We start from the raw sequence: 16,077 nt of genomic DNA on the forward strand, positions 1-16,077 counted from the left end.
GGACACTAGATATCCTTAGGAGAAACCCTGTTTAATTCATAGTAAGACCATATATACTATATTAGCCTTTTGGCCACCTATCCTATCTTGAAAAAACAGCAGATGAGGAAAAATGAAAAAAAGGCCTCTGAGCAACCAAAATAAGTATAAACACTTCCATTTAAAAAGATTCTGTGAAGAGTCCTAACCTCACTGCCCCCTGTCCCTGAGTGCTCGCTTTTCCCTGTATTCTGACTTTGCCTAAATTCTAACAAGCTTGGTTATTAGGTTTCTAAACCCACAGCAGCCTAGGAGGAGGAAGGGGTGCTACAGGCAAGCAGGGAGACAGCCGCAGGTGATCACTGGCATCTTGATAACAGGAAGCTACAGGAACAGTTTACAGGCAGAATGTGTGCAACTTTAGTTATCTGGGATCATTTAGTGTGCAGTCAGTCATATCCAGATTTCTCCGCCCTGAGGGCATCATTGTATTACGGAATAGTACATACAATACGAGACATCAAAAAGATTAAATTATAGGCAGTAAGGGACTTCCCTGGTGGTCCAGTGGTTAAGACTCCATGCTCCCAATGCAGGGGGCCCGGGTTTGATCCCCGGTCAGGGAACTAGATCCCGCATGCCGCAACTAAGAGCCCGCACACAGCAACGAAGATCCTGCGTGCCGCAACTAAGACCCGCTGCAGCCAAATAAACAAATAAATATGTTTTAAAAATTACAGCCAGTAAATGTCAGCATTTACCAGTATCCAGAATCCAGTCTGACAGTGGTGTCTGATCTTCCTAAGAGGTAGGGATTTTGGCTTGGTAATTGTAGACGTAAGCACCTCCACTTATTCTCGTTTCATTACTAGTTCGGTGTTGGGATCTTCTAACTCTCCCTTCATCTCCCGTTTTCACCTGGAAGTCTGTGAATCCAGCTTCTGTCCAGGCCCTTACGATCTAGGTCCTCCCAGCAGGCTCCCATCTGAACTTGTGATCTCTCTGTAATGTCTGACATGGGGACTCCATTCCCAAGGAAATGTCTTCTCATTTCCTTGCCTGAGCAAGGTGCCTGAGCCTTGAGCTTCACTCTTGGGTCTGCCCATGCAGCCATATATGTTCCCTTTACCAGACACGGTCTCAGTCAGTGATAAAGGGATGTTTTGTAGGGTTGCCATAATTAGTCAAGTTTTAGAAATACTGCCTTATGCTATTCCCAGCTTTCTTCTTTATTCCCAATGGGGAGATATCTTAACCAGAGCCAACTGCCCAATCTGGCTTGGACCCTTGGGATCAAAAAGATCCTGTAGTACAAGGCTTTTGTTGTTATGGACCTAGCAGAGTTGAAATGAGTGGCGTTAACTCTTACTGATATCAGGAAGTCATAGTCAACATTTCTCTGGCCAGTAACCTGATTAGTCCCCGAGTTTAATGATAAACTCTTACTGGGTTTTCCAGTAATGAGTGTGCAGTACCCATTAGGAATAGTCTCTCCCCAAAGAGATAGTTTTAAGTTCTTTGTTTTAAGATGGCAACTCAACAGGTATACCAAAAACATGACCAGTGCTTCCACTGTATATCACCTGTAACAGTTTTCTGTATTAATACTTAATAGGTCCGTCTCTCTCTGTTAATACATTACTCCCCGTACTGGTAGCCGTGGACTACCTGGAGTCTCCAGAGTTAAGTAAGAGGTTTTGTACTTTGAAAATGTATCAGGTTTTGTAGTCATACTTAGCCTAGTTGACCAGAACAGCTTTGCAGCACTATGCACGCTATCCAATGCAAAGGGCTTTATATATCCTCACATGATCTCCCTTACCGATATGCAGGGCCTCTTCTTATTACACCCCTATCATCATAAGACCAGCCACATCCAACTATGTATATTTATGTGTGTTTGTGTATGTGTGTATAAATACATACACAGAGAACACAGTATTTCTTCAGATGCTTAACTATCCCATTAATATTACTTGGAGAAAGGGGAGACTACTTTCTGGAACAGGATTCTGAGCAGGCTAGTAACATTGCATGGTTTTTTTTTGTTTTTGGGTTTTTTTGTATTTCAGGTTCACTTTATTATTTTTTTAAATTTATTTTATTTATTTTTGGCTGCGTTGGGTCTTCGTTGCTACACGTGGGCTTTCTCTAGTTGCAGTGAGGAGGGGCTACTCTTCGTTGCGGTACGCGGGCTTCTCATTGCGGTGTCTTCTCTTGTTGCGGAGCATGGGCTCTAGGCGTGTGGGCTTCAGTAGTTGTGGCACGTGGGCTCAGTAGTTGTGGCTCGCAGGCTGTAGAGCGCAGGCTCAGTAGTTGTGCCACATGGGCTTAGTTGCTCTAGGGCATGTGGGATCTTCCCGGACCAGGGCTCCAACCCGTGTCCCCTGCGTTGGCAGGTGGATTCTTAACCTCTGCACCACCAGGGAAGTCCCTCAGGTTCATTTTAGAAACAAACTTCTCAGGATTAAGGTGATGGTGACATGGTTCAGATCAAATGTCTTGGTGGCAAGCTGGGGAAAATCATAGGAAAATATCCCAGGCGTGTTGTCTGTCAGCTTGGCAATGATGTTTGAGCATTGACCAATGTGCTTGGGTGCAGGTTGTGAGGAAATAAAGATATCGTCATCCTGTCCTTTATCTGGTCCACAAGTTGAGAGCAAAGAGCTCCATACAGAGCTCTTGATATAAGGCTGTGCAAGGCAAATGGCCCTCACATCAAGTGTCTTGAGTGGTGGATGACCTGTGAAAACAAGTTCCTTGACAAATTTTTTAGTGACCGTGTGGACAGTAATTAGCTTGGAAGGATGCTGTGGGAGAAGACACCACAAATATAAAGTATATTTGAATTGCCTCTCAATCAAAAGAAAAAATAGAAGTGACCAAATAAAACTATTTGGAGCCTATGAAATTAAATTTCACTGACAAAGAAATAAAAGTGATCATTTTACATATGAAGAGGCACCCAACTTCAATGATGGCCTGGGGAAAATAAATTACAATGCCAGTATAATAGTTTTTATTTCATTATATTGAAAACGTAAAGTGCCTTTGTAGCATCTCTTGTCATCATCAGTGGAAACAAGCCCTTTGCTGTACTCTTACAGGGAGTATACATGACTAACATCCCTTTTGAGGCAGTTTGTCTCCCCTTTTGCTTCTTCAGGATCTGGGCTTTAGGGGTTCTGTGGGGCTGATGTTTGTGTGATGACTTTGGTATTTCCTGTGTTCTTGGGCCTCTGGTCAGTCTCCTTCGGGCACTGATAATTTGATTTCCTGGCCCTCGGTCCCCAGGAAGGTCACGGCTTCCGCCGGAGGGGCCCCTCCAGAGCTGGCGGCGCTGCGGCCGTGGGCGGGGTCGGGGTTGGGGGTCACTCCACCCTCCCATTGGGCTCTGGGGCGGCTCAGCGGCAGTGGAGGGAAGAGGCCCTGAGCCAGGCGTTCCAGCTCCGCATAAACGCGGGCTCCATTCTGGGCGGCGGGGTTTGGGAGGTGGGACCCCTCTGCCCTTAGTCATTCCGGGAGGGAGGGAGGCAGGGGCACCCGGGGAGGGAGCAGCCCGGAGCTCCAACCTTGCACCTTCGATCCTTGTACTGACCCTGGGTAGTATGCCTCAAGGTTACGTTAGGGGATGCCTTAGACTGTTCTCTTCAACTCTCCCTTTGGCAGTCTTAGGGTCAGTTCTCATCAGTTTCTTTTTCTTAGGACCAATTATTACCCCCATTAACTAGCCTCAGACTCTTCCTAATAGGCTGTAAACTCTTTGTAGGCAGGGATTAAATCCTTTTATCTCTCCATACCAAGCACAGTGCCTGGATTCTTACCTTGAATGTTGTAGGAGCTTAACAAATGGCTTACTGGTAAATTAATTAATTATAAATGAGACTTCGGGATAACCTGTGTCTTATTGAGCTTCTAATTGTTTCTTCAGCAGCATTAACTGGAAAGTGCAATTTCCCAGGAGCCATGCTTTATCTTAGTTAATGTTGTTTCAGAGAGGGACTTGGTCATGATGATGTAAAATTTTGATTAAATGGAAACAGCAGTTTATTTCTCTTTAACTAATAGCTCCACATAAAATACCATTTGTTATTAGAGAAACAATCGGAAAGGAAAGGTTTTCTCAAAGTATTATAACCAAGGCGTGGTTAAAATGATTTATACTTCATATGTAGGGCTTGCTCAGTTAATGTATCCACTTATTAGGCATTAGGAAATTCTGAGTGAGGAACAACGTTATGAAATAGATGTGCAAAGATGGAAGTAGGAAGAGACTGTATAGTTTGAATAAGTTAATGCTGCTCTACCAAGCCTAATGTTCTCTTTTTTTGCCCTTTCTTCATTTAGTAACTAGGCCATTTCCCCCAGTATATTAACTATAGCCTAGGAATGAGTGAAAATTTTTGAGCTGCTACATTATATCATTTCAGGGCATTGGGAGTAGGAATTAGCAAATTACTGCCTGAGGGAACCAAATAATAAGCTAAGAAGGGTAAATGCAACTTACTGAAGGGCCCAATATAAAACCAAATAGTAGTATAGCTTATGCACGGGGCTGTCTTGATGTGGTGTTTGATCTCCATGTACTTTGCTAACTGTTAGATTCTGAGTCCGATTCAAACAGAGCCAATGCTAACCCATTTGCCTTTGTGAAAATTAGAACGATGTGCCCTTCCTTGAGTAAAAATTTCAAGTATGTTATGCCCAGCTTGAACAATCCGATGTTCACAGGCCTGAAGAAGGTGGGAATGTGGATGGGTACCCTCTCTGGCTTTGTCTGGTGATTCTGGACTCCACCCTCCTGTAAGGAAGGGAAGAAGGAGGGATGGAATGGAGGGGATGATGGGGTTGGGGAAGAGTGGCTCAAGGATTTAATCAGTAGCACCAGTTTCAATTCACCCAAACAGTGGTTCTGTAAGTCAAACTTATTTTTAAATCAGTGACCAGAACACCTACGTTCTATTAAGAATCATACAGAACTGCTGCTTAAGAGGACGTGCCCCTTTTTGACTCAGTCTGGCTCTGTGGGATTGGGATGTGAGGCTCATAACCCTGGAAGGAGCAAGCCTGTGTATATATCATACACACGCTCCAAATGTCAGGGCTCACATCCCACTGGTAGTGTGTACATCCTCCCACCCCCACTGTCATCCTCATAAGTCTACCCGGTTTTTTATAGAAAATGAGCCGGTCAGAATTGGGCCTCCTAGAGCCAGGGATGGGTACTGGGATGTGCCAGTGAGTGTGCAAGTATGTGAACATTAATGAATGTCAGTGTGGAGTTTCATGACTGAGAATTTTCACTGTGGCTTTAGGTTTCCACTGGGAGACCCAGTATCTCTTCTCATGCCATCACATACATTCTTATATAACGTCACACATGTCTGCTTTGTGAATACTGCCACCCGTCCCCAGCTATGATGCTATTGTGCTACCTTGGATTCAGTTTATATAGGTCTATAGCATTATATTAGGTACTCAAAGTAATACAATGTTTCTATATTTAAATGAGCACTTTAATGTTTAAAATAGAATCTTGGACATTATTCACTTGGAGTTTCCACATTTTACTTTTCTTAAATTAATGCTTGTATTTTTTATACTAACTGAATAAATTCAGACCACATATTGTGAAATGTAAAAGCATATATTAGTTACCAATTCTCTAATTGCGTGGTTAGAACTGTATAGCCCCCTGAATTTCTGAACAAAAAGCAATATATGCTCCTTTTAAGGCTCTGAGTTTGTTCAGAACTTGCTAATATGAGCTGAGAGGTAGGAGAGAGAGAGAGAGGCTTTCTCACATCAGCAGTGCCCTAGAGACTCAGTCAGGAGTCAGTTCAAAGCCCCTAAAGACCTCAAGCTCCACCCAAAATTAAATCCCAATATAAGGTTATTCTTGTACTTAGTGTTATACTGGACAAGAAATATCTTTTAGTGACATAAATTCACACTGAGAATGTAATTTCACCATGAGGTTGTTTATATAGTCTTTTATTTTTAAATGTTGTATTATGGGAAATTGCAAACATATACAGAATTAGAATGAGATAATGAACCCTTATGCAACAGTACCTGGTTTAACAGTTAACGTTTGGTTGATCATGTTTCCTCTAAAGCCCCTCCCTCCTTTTCTCTTTGCCCCATAGTATTTTAAAATAAATTTCAGACATTATGTAAATTCACCTGTAAATATTTCAACATTTATCTCTGATTTATAAGGCCTTTTTTTTTTAACATATCCGCCATGCCATTGTCATACCTATAAAATTAATAATAATTCCTTAATATCATCTAATACTCTTCGACATTCAAATTTCCCTGATTGTCTCAAAAACATCTTTTTACAGATTGTTTAAGTTAGAATCCATGTAAGGTTTATACATTGTATTTGGCTGTTTGTATCTCTCAGGTTTCTTTTTTTCTATATTAATAAATTTTTATATTTTTCTTACTCTTTAAATAATTTTTCAAGGGAGCATAAAAGGAAAAATACTACCAAAATTAATGCATTAAACTTTATCTTTAAATCATTAATTTTTACATTCTTTATATTTTCAGAATCATACATACTTAATGCTGAAACGTGGAAGGCTGAGAAAATGGAAAAAAAATTTTTCCTTTTCTGATTCAAAAACAGGCCTGAATTGAGCTTATTACTCAACAGCAGAAAACAAATGCAGAAAGTCGACCCCTACCCTATTTGAGTTCAAATAGGTCTGCATTAAATCACATTTTTAAGCTATATTATGGTTTGACCTAACCAAAATATTACCTTATAAATACAAAATTTGTAAACAACGTGCCCTTTACTTCTGGGATCTTATCTTTTTTGTCTTTCAGATTTTGGGTTTGTATTTCAGTACAGTGAATTCAAAATAAGACAATGTTTTCTTACCAAACATGTGAGTGTTTGTATCTTTTCTACCATTACCAATTAACATACCTAAATGGCGTATTCATTTGACAGTATTCCCATTGAGTTCACTCTGATATCTCAAAAAAATTATTCTTTGTAAAAATAGTTAAATCACATATTTGCTTCTTTTATAAATACTAACTTTTCTATTCTACCAGGTTGGTGCATTATTTTCTTTCAACATGGATAGGAGGACAGAAAAAAATTTCTTCTGCTGCTGTAATTTTAATACTACCATGCTTGATATAAATTGTGCAGTGCTGCTAAAATGCCTCAAAATTTTACCATTTCTTTTTATAAACTCTCAATCCTGTGATATCTTTCCTTTCTTAGGATATGAACGAGTCTGCCAAACAAGAAGATATTTTGGAATCCACAACAGATGCTGCGGAATGGAGTCTAGAAGTGGAACGTGTACTACCACAACTGAAAGTCACGATCAGGACTGACAATAAGGTATAGAAGAGAGAACACATTTTGTTCAGATAGATTTTTATAAGGCCATTTCAGGGTCAAGGGTACTCCCAGTTACAAAAATGATTTAAGAAGGGATTCAGTTTCCAGTGTTTTATTTTAATAGAGATTTAATAAATTGTTGTTGAATGAATAAATAATGTAATATGGCCCACAAAGCAAGGGGTGTATCTTTAAAATGATTTGGAACACATCATATTTCCCTGGGATTAAGGCGTATTTTCTCAATACATTTTGATATATTTGCTTGGCAATCATATTTTGTTTAGGTGAATAGTGAATGAAATTGGAATTCTATGACTGTATACTAACTGAGTAGAGTTAAAAAATGGTTTAGAACTCTGCTGGTTGGCAAAACAGAAGGCGTCCTGGAAGCTACCTTACATAATCTACTCAGTACACATGATTAAAAGTTAAATATTAAGAAAATAATCAAGAAATCATATGCAATAAAGATTTGGGGATTAGGCCAGATGAACTGGCCCATTTAATCAAGTTTCTGCTTACTTTTTACCTACAATTTATGAGTAAGAACTTCAGAACAAGCTAATGGGTGACTAGACAATACTACTCTCATTAGTATTATAATAATCTCTATAAAAGGGGCTAAAGAGACATCTAGGTAAAAAAATTAAAGGATTTTTTTCCTTGGAGGCTAGAGACAAGCCCCAGAATTATGGAACAAGGTTCTAGGGAAACTTGTCACTCTACAAATGTGGTTGTATGTCTACTCCCCAAAGTAGCAGCCATACAAAGATTGCTGTTTTCAGTGCCTTGGAAGCTAATTCATACTTCGATTGCCTGGATTTGGGCATGTAGAACTGTATCCTAGAGAAGGTAAGAAGTAGCCTAGACTCCTAGGGCAGTCCTAAAATAAGATAAGGACAACAGAGGTCTTCCTGGAGCGTGAACAGCTGTGGAACAAGCTTTATCTAGAGTAAGTGGGCAAATCCTGCAGCCTGTTTACTGTATATTTACCCAATCATTATGGAGGACAGCTATTATTTGAGTACATTGGGGGTAAATTCTCTGTTTATGTATCTCTTATATGTAAATACATATTAATAAGAATTTCTTTCCTGATTTGATCTCTGCTGGAAGTCATAATTTTCAAAAATGTAATTTTTTTGTGAAAATGTAATTTCTGATTCTTTAGTTTTGTCAGAACAAATTTCCTTCATACAATTAAACATCACTATTATTGTGACTGTAGTTAGGACGACATGTTAAAATAATTGTGTAGTTGGGAACTCTCAAGTACATCTTAGTCCCGTGAGGAAGCAAGTTTAATTTGTTTGCTTTCAAGGTAAGTAAACTCTTGAAATCAAACATCTCACTTAAAATCTAATAGGATCACACGAGTGTGTTTTTTTTAAGAACTGTCATTGATCTCCACATAATAGAAGTAACTGAATAAAGAAAGAGAGAATATAAATGTAACTGCTAACCTGTACAGTTTTATAAACCATTACTGCAGTAGTCAAAATCCTGGATTCATAAAGAATCAATGTTCTCCTGATTTGGGGAAGAATTAACTAATTCGGAGTTGGACTCCTAGTCTCATGCCATTCATTACCAGCCTTGTTCTTATGAGGATATACTTTGTCATTAATTATACAGTCCGTGTTACAGGCAACATTTGAAAATGTCAGATAAAGTTTTTGGGGGGTTGGTATTTTTTCAAATATGTGAATGTCATTTTGAGTTTAGATTTTTGTGGTAAAAATACTGACATAAAGTCCTATTTGATTGCTTTTTCAGAATTCTTCTCTAGATAATTTGGTCCTTGTGTCCAGTGTTTCGTAAACCCTTCTTTCTCCTAAGTATTTCAGCTGTAGCAAATGGGAATTACAGCTTTAGGGTCAATTCTTTATTCAGCTTACTTAAGAAAAACAAAATTATACGTTGATTTGAGAAGATAAGGGGCTAATGAATAGAGAAATGTTTTTCATGTCTCAGAAATAGAGTAATCTGGTTATATATGTGGTTTCTCACGGACTCATTATCCTCCTTAATCAGGAAGGGTTGACACCAGAATCATGGTAGATCCCATTCTTCCTCAACTCCTAACTCTACCAAAACCAAACCCTCTCTTTTACTTTTGGACAAAACAATAACCTCTCACTCACCACAGGCCATTTAGGACCTTTCAAGATTTCAACTTCATGTTTGAGGGGGAAGAAAAGGAATTAATTATTTTCAGATCAATGTGTTTTACTGATCACTGTTACATTAATTTTTAAGTAGCATAGAGATGTAGGAGATAAGTAATATAGGGTCAGCATTGTTTCAAACCATTATAAATTTCTTTAAAATTACCTTGTGTTAGAAGTAAAAAAAAGTCCCATATTTATTTGGCACCGGATCAAATATTTTGCTTTTTTTTCCTCACAGGTTCATTTTAGTCCTTGTATGCGTCCCAGCAGTGTATTATAAAAAAAAGTAAATCTTCTTTTCCGTTCTTTTTGCATATATTATAGTCTGTATGCTTGATGAGATCCTGTCATACACCAGTATTTTATTTTGTATATTCTTCATAATGTAATCAGGTTTTTATTGCTAGGTTAGCTTATCCTTGTTTCTGGCACTACTTGTTACTATTACCAGTTCTCAAAGAATGCAAATAAATTTTAATATTAGCTTAAACAAATTACAATTGGGAAAATAAGTATGTTGCCAAAACTACAAATAATACATTCCACAACTGAAGATAAAGGATTTTTGTCATATGCTGGCTTGAATGGACTATATTAGCAGTTCCCTTTTTAGAGCTGGGTATAGAGAATGCTCCTGGTGATTACTTCTAGAGTAGCTATATACCCATCTCAGATCTGCCTCAATTTGGAATAATGTATCTGAAGACACAGTCAGAAGTTGCGCCAAGAGAGTCGGTAAATTCAGCCAAATCCTGGGTCATTAACCAGGTCATTAGCCAACCTAGTTAATGCCTCAGTTCTGACCAAGTGAGTAAGGCTCAGGCATCAATTCCTTAGAAGGGCAGTCTGAGGACACCTCTAAACTAGAGTGGACATCGGTGCCACCTAATAAAATCGTCTACGAGTATAATACATCCTGGACTTTTTGTTCTTTCCTTTCTTTTCTTTACTCTTTATTTCTCTAACTCTTTCCTTTTCTGCTGTGTTTTTATCTTTTTTTTTTTATTGTTCTTTATTAGACCCCATAGTAGTGCCCACAAGTGTTATATAACTACTCTGGTGGAATTTAAAACTAAGAGCAAACATCTGTGATTATACTCACTAGACTTAAATCTGTAACTGGTCAAGAATTATCCTAATCTCTGAGTCTTTTTAAAACACAATTTTGTTGTTAATTATAAAAATAATACAGAAGTAATATTTCAAGGGGAGAGGAGGCAGGCAGTGTACTGTGAATTAGAAGCTAGGGATCACACATTTAGTCCCACCATCAAATCCTGATTTATTGACCCAAAGTTTCAGAAACTTAGTAGAACTTTGGTAGCTATAAAGACCCAGAGAAGATGAAACCTATCTCACACACCTTCCCTTGACACCCAAAATTCATATTTCTACCACTTACTAGCTGTGTGATCTAGGGCAAGCTACTATAGCTCTCTGTTCCTCCTTTCCTCATCTGTAAAATGGGACTAATTATATTCCTTACCTCATGGAGTTGTTGTAAAGCAACAAGAACAGTGTCTGACACATAGTTACTGCCTAATAAATGTTAATTATTGTTATGTTACAATATTGTTTTGTAATATTATTGTATTCTATGATAGCCCTCTCATGTTTGTGTCTGTATCAGTATTCAGGAAGAATTTACAAAATTTCTGCCCTAATGCTTCCATCATTTAAGGGAATATTGATAACAATCAGCCTTATATTTTTACCTAGGATGTACTTGGATTCATATAAGTATCACTCTGGTAAATCTTTCTAATTTTTTCCTTAGTAAAGGTATATATGATATGATGAAAATAATAATAATAAATGATATTTACTAAGCATTTGCATTGTGCCAAGTGCTGTTCTTAGCACTTTACATACGTTGATTCATTTAATCCTTTCCACTGCCCTATGATATGCAGGTACCTTTTACTACAGATTAGGAAACTGAAACACAGAGAAGTTATTTGCCTCTGCCTAGTAAATGACAGATATGATATTTGAACCTCCAACCCAGGCTCTTACCTATTCAGTTATTGACAATATAGCATACTGGTGAAAAGCACAAATTCTAAACTCAGGACACTTGAGTACTCATCTTGTGTCTAGCACTTATTAGCGGTTGGAGCCTGTGGGTAGGGTACTCAACCACTCTGTGCCTCAGTTTCCTCATCTGTAAAATGGAATTCATTATAAAGCCTACCTCAACAAAGTTATTAAAAGTATTAAATGAATTAACATATCTAAAGCACTTAGAATGGTGCCAGAAGAATCACTTAATATATGTTGACCACTATTTCTGTGTGCTTTTATGTATGGTGTTGAGATTTTACCTCTTTTTTAACATATCATTTCATCATGAGCATTTCCACATATCCTTAAAAATTATAAACCATAACTTTAGATGGCTGTCTGTAGTGCTAGAAGGTTACCGTCAATCTCCAGCTGAGTGCGTGGTAGGGAGATGGCTTGGCCAAGCTAGGCAGGCTGGGGTCAAACCAGGAGCTCTAAGATCTGGGTGGAGAAATGACAGGGCATTGTCCTGCAAGAGGTGATGCTTAGGACATGGGCAAGCCTAAGGACCAGAAGATCTGAGAACACAGACCAATAGCAAGAAATGGATCGGCCAGTGGGTCATTTTAGAGAACAAGTGGTTGTTGAATGTGGAAATCCAGCTGAAAGAGAAAACATGGAGAGCAAGAAGCAGAAATGAAGATTAAATAGAAAATGAAATTTAGAAATCTTGTATACTTACTCATTGCTGCAAGAATGTACAGTCAGACCAGCCTGTAGGTTGTAGCTGCTGTTACCTGTTTTTAACCGTGTGAGGGGCTCTTCCTCAGGGTACTTCATGATAATTATTGAAGGATAATATTTCCTACTTGATTGAAATATTTTAAATTCCATAATAGTAATTTTTTAAACTTTTAAGTGAATCAGTTGACAGTTGCTGAGTTGAATAATAAAATGGTTGAAGCTGAGCTGCGAAAGAATTCTGCATGTCCTCTGTTTCTAGGGGAATAGAAAATGTGAATGCATATTCATATAGATTTCACTCTCTGTATTTCTGATTAATTTTGATTGCTAAATAAATACTTAATGCCGTTTCTTGAGGAAAATTATTCTATCTTTTTTAGTTTCTGTTTTACTATTAAAAACAGCAAGCTTTTATTTGGCTTTGTGGAAATAAACAGAGGCCGCCTAAATGAGAACAGGCAGAAGCTATTCAGAGCTTGCCATAGCAAGGGAGTCAGCCCTCACCACTGCGTCGGCAGAGAACTTAAGGCACGCAGGAGAATTTGAGAGACTTGTAGTGGAAAAAAGGGAAGGCTTCAAGTATGTTCAGATGTGACTGGAAGTTTGGAGGTGGGCTAACTAGAAGCAGGGCCTCCCATGTGATTGGTTAGGGGAGGATATTTGGCTTTGTCTAATTGGTCCTACATTGGAAATGCGGGGCGGGGCGGGAGAGTGTGGTTTGAGCAAAAATTGGGGAAGCTGACAGTTACTAAGTCCTGACCATTTCGGTCAGTTGCTACAGAGGTTATATTTGGCTTTCTGGACTAGTTGCCACAGATTGTGGGTCAGAATTCTAAATATTTTGGGTAATGATCTAGCTGTTATCTGTTGTCCATTTGTATGTTCAGCTTCTCAACTTCATTCACTGAACTGAGGGAAAGTGTCTTCTTAAAATGATCACTCTTATTAATCTTTATCAGGAGAATGATTTTTTTCAAGTCAAGGGTTTTTACAAAGAAACTAAGTAATCATTAATAATATTTATTTCTGTTCCCCAGAAATAAAGAAGAGCAGCAAGCGTGAAATCAGTTTTCAACTAAACCTTACATAGGCCCTTTTTTTTCAGTTATGCAGTATTTATTCCGAAAAGATTGTATATTGTAATGATTTAATATTAGGTATTTAATGCAATGAACAAATGTTTTATCGTGCTTTAATGCCCTGTGGATATTGTAATTAGAATTTTGATTAATGACTTAAATAGACTTTTTTCCAAATTATAATTAAATGTTTCCTGCTTTGTTGTTTTAAAAGATAGTTGGCTAGGTACCCCCTTCATTCCACCAAAATGTATTTAGTAATTATGTAAATCTTCAGGTTCATTACAAGGAATTTAGATAAAGAGATTATTTTTTATTTAAGGCTTAGGAAGTACTACAGCATGTGTTTCTAGTTATTTCAAGCCTTTGCTTTACTGAACTGCTTTTTTACATCTTTACCTGTTCTTCAGTGTCCAACTTTCTGAAGGTTGCAGTTGTAAAAATAACCTTAAACTTAAAATTTCAACTCTAAGCAATTGGATTTCGTTTTAATGTAAATAAGTCGTACAGGTGTTGCCTTGGGTAATTCACAGCAGGAAACCTTTTGGAAAGAGTCTTTCTGCTAAGGATGGAATCATGACAATAGTCTTGAGCTCTTGGGCTCTCTAGTCACTGTGAGAGCCAAAACCTAAGAGGGAATAGAGAGGCCTTCATTAATCAGCAGGTGGAATTCCATTTAAATGAACCTGGGAGAACCACAGAATTGCCATATTAGATCTAAGTCTCTTGAAATTGGCAGCCAAATCGTGCAGAAATGGACAATGGTAGGCTTCCTCTTTTCACTCTTGTAGACAAATCTATATCTGGAAGCAATGGAGGGTATTTTTTTTCATTCCGAAGCAGTGGAAGGTCAACTTGCTTTGACCTTCTGCCATCACTGTGTTTGGATGCAGTGTAATAAAATTTAGCTTTCTAAATATTTCTGACCTGTAGGGATTTATAAATTTTTATAGTTTTGGAGTAAAGAGCATTTCTCAAGACTTGTACTCTGGTTGCTGGATAGGCTATATTGATAGGTTTCTTGCAGTCATGAGCAAAAAAGTATAATATATTCTGTGGGCTAGGATACAGGAATACATTTTACATATATGTTCCTCATAAAATGGGATTCTGCCTGTTATTTAAATAACGGAGAAACCACATTTATAATTCTTACAGATGTGCTGGTAGACAGACCTTTTGTTGAAACATAGTCACACAATTTTTAAAAAATAAGGAACCAAATTTTTAAAAATCAGCTTTTGCAATTACCAGTAACACATGTAAATACAGGTGGCAATAAGCTGGTCTTCATGAGACTCCATGCAGGAGTAATAGCTCCAATTACTGTCACAAATGTTTGTAATTGTATCCATTGCTGCCAGACAGTAAATGCTTTTTAATATAGTAAGGCCATAAATGTACATGCTGCTGTTGTTTAAACAAAATACAATTTTCAGCAAATTTATCCTTGAAACACCTGCTGTAATCAAAAAGAGGTGAATGCTATCAAAATAAACTGCCTAAATTAACTAGACACACATACATTTTTAGAGCAGCCGGTGTGATTACTCAACTGCCACGTCGTCTCAGAGAATGAGGGGAAGTATTCACTGGTGGACTTTTACAGGCAAGCTTTCTTTAAGGGAGACTACACAAAACAGAATACCGTTTTGGATTTTTGTATTATTTTTAAAATATGGTGTTATTTGGTGGACTTTAAGTTGTATTCTCAAGTTCAACGTTTTTTTTTTTTTCCTTTGTAGCATGTGGGTCATGGACAGGGTTGTGGGAAAGAATACTATGCTTAAATTATACATTTGAAAATACTGCATAGGGGTGTAGAAAAACCCAGCCATCCTTAAGCAACTGGAAACAATTTTTAGCTGCTTCTGTCCCAGTCTTGTTGAACATTCAGGATATTCTGTGTTTAAAGTTAGTTGATGATGCCGTCCTTCCTATTTACCCTGAGCATGATAAATGTTTCAACTGGATCCGGAAAGGTTTCATTTATCACAAGTTGAAATAGGAGAACAAGTGTTTTTGCTTTAGAGATTACCATCATCTCTAACTAAGGAGCATCAACAGTGGTAGATTTTTAAGGAAATAACCAATAAAGACTGCATATTATGTAAATGCTAAGGAGGAAAGTTACTAATGCCTCATGGTAGGTATACCTCAAATAGACATTTGTGATTGAGAGCATTGAGTTAATACACATTGATTATAATTGAAATTTCTAGCCTAAATATATCATTATTACAAAGTATAATTTCATGTTTCCTTTTACTTAATATAAAATGTGAATTGAAGCAGAAACCATTTATCGTATGGACCTCCCTATAAAATGCACTTTTTAATTGCCTTGACTCATTTTTCCAATCAACAGTATTAGAGCAGTTCTCACTATCAGAGTGTTTTATTACAAATTTCTTAATATTTGGGCAAATTGTTACCCCCATAGTCTTTATCCCATTATATGTGATTGTTTCTTTAGGCCAAGGTAGTGATTTAATGTTTCTTAGTTCTTCAGATATGGAGATGACTCCATTTTTTCAGTTTTTGTTTTTTGAGTATCAGTATGAGATCAAAGTTTTGACTAGTAGATTATCAAAGTTGAGAGGGACTGGCGAGGTCATCTCTTCCGACTATCCACCATGGTTCCTCAGCATCCTGTGAAACAATGACATTCTGAGTCAGCCTAAGAGTGTTCCTGCATTCTCAGAAGGCCCCCAGTCTCTGC

The 16,077-nt window shown here is 37.8% G+C and overlaps 1 protein-coding gene across 2 annotated transcripts in view; it reads left to right on the forward strand.

Moving 5' to 3' along the window:
* The window catches only part of IFT57 (intraflagellar transport 57), a 66,492-nt gene that overhangs the window by 25,830 nt on the left and 24,585 nt on the right, over nucleotides 1-16,077 (forward strand). For both annotated transcript variants that reach the window (XM_036851062.1, XM_036851060.1), the window contains exon 6: nucleotides 7,232-7,354. In XM_036851062.1, the coding sequence (XP_036706957.1) occupies nucleotides 7,232-7,354 (123 nt within the window). The remainder of the gene's footprint in view (nucleotides 1-7,231; nucleotides 7,355-16,077) is intronic.

This window comes from Balaenoptera musculus, chromosome 4 (assembly GCF_009873245.2).
Source record: "Balaenoptera musculus isolate JJ_BM4_2016_0621 chromosome 4, mBalMus1.pri.v3, whole genome shotgun sequence".
Taxonomy (NCBI): domain Eukaryota; kingdom Metazoa; phylum Chordata; class Mammalia; order Artiodactyla; family Balaenopteridae; genus Balaenoptera; species Balaenoptera musculus.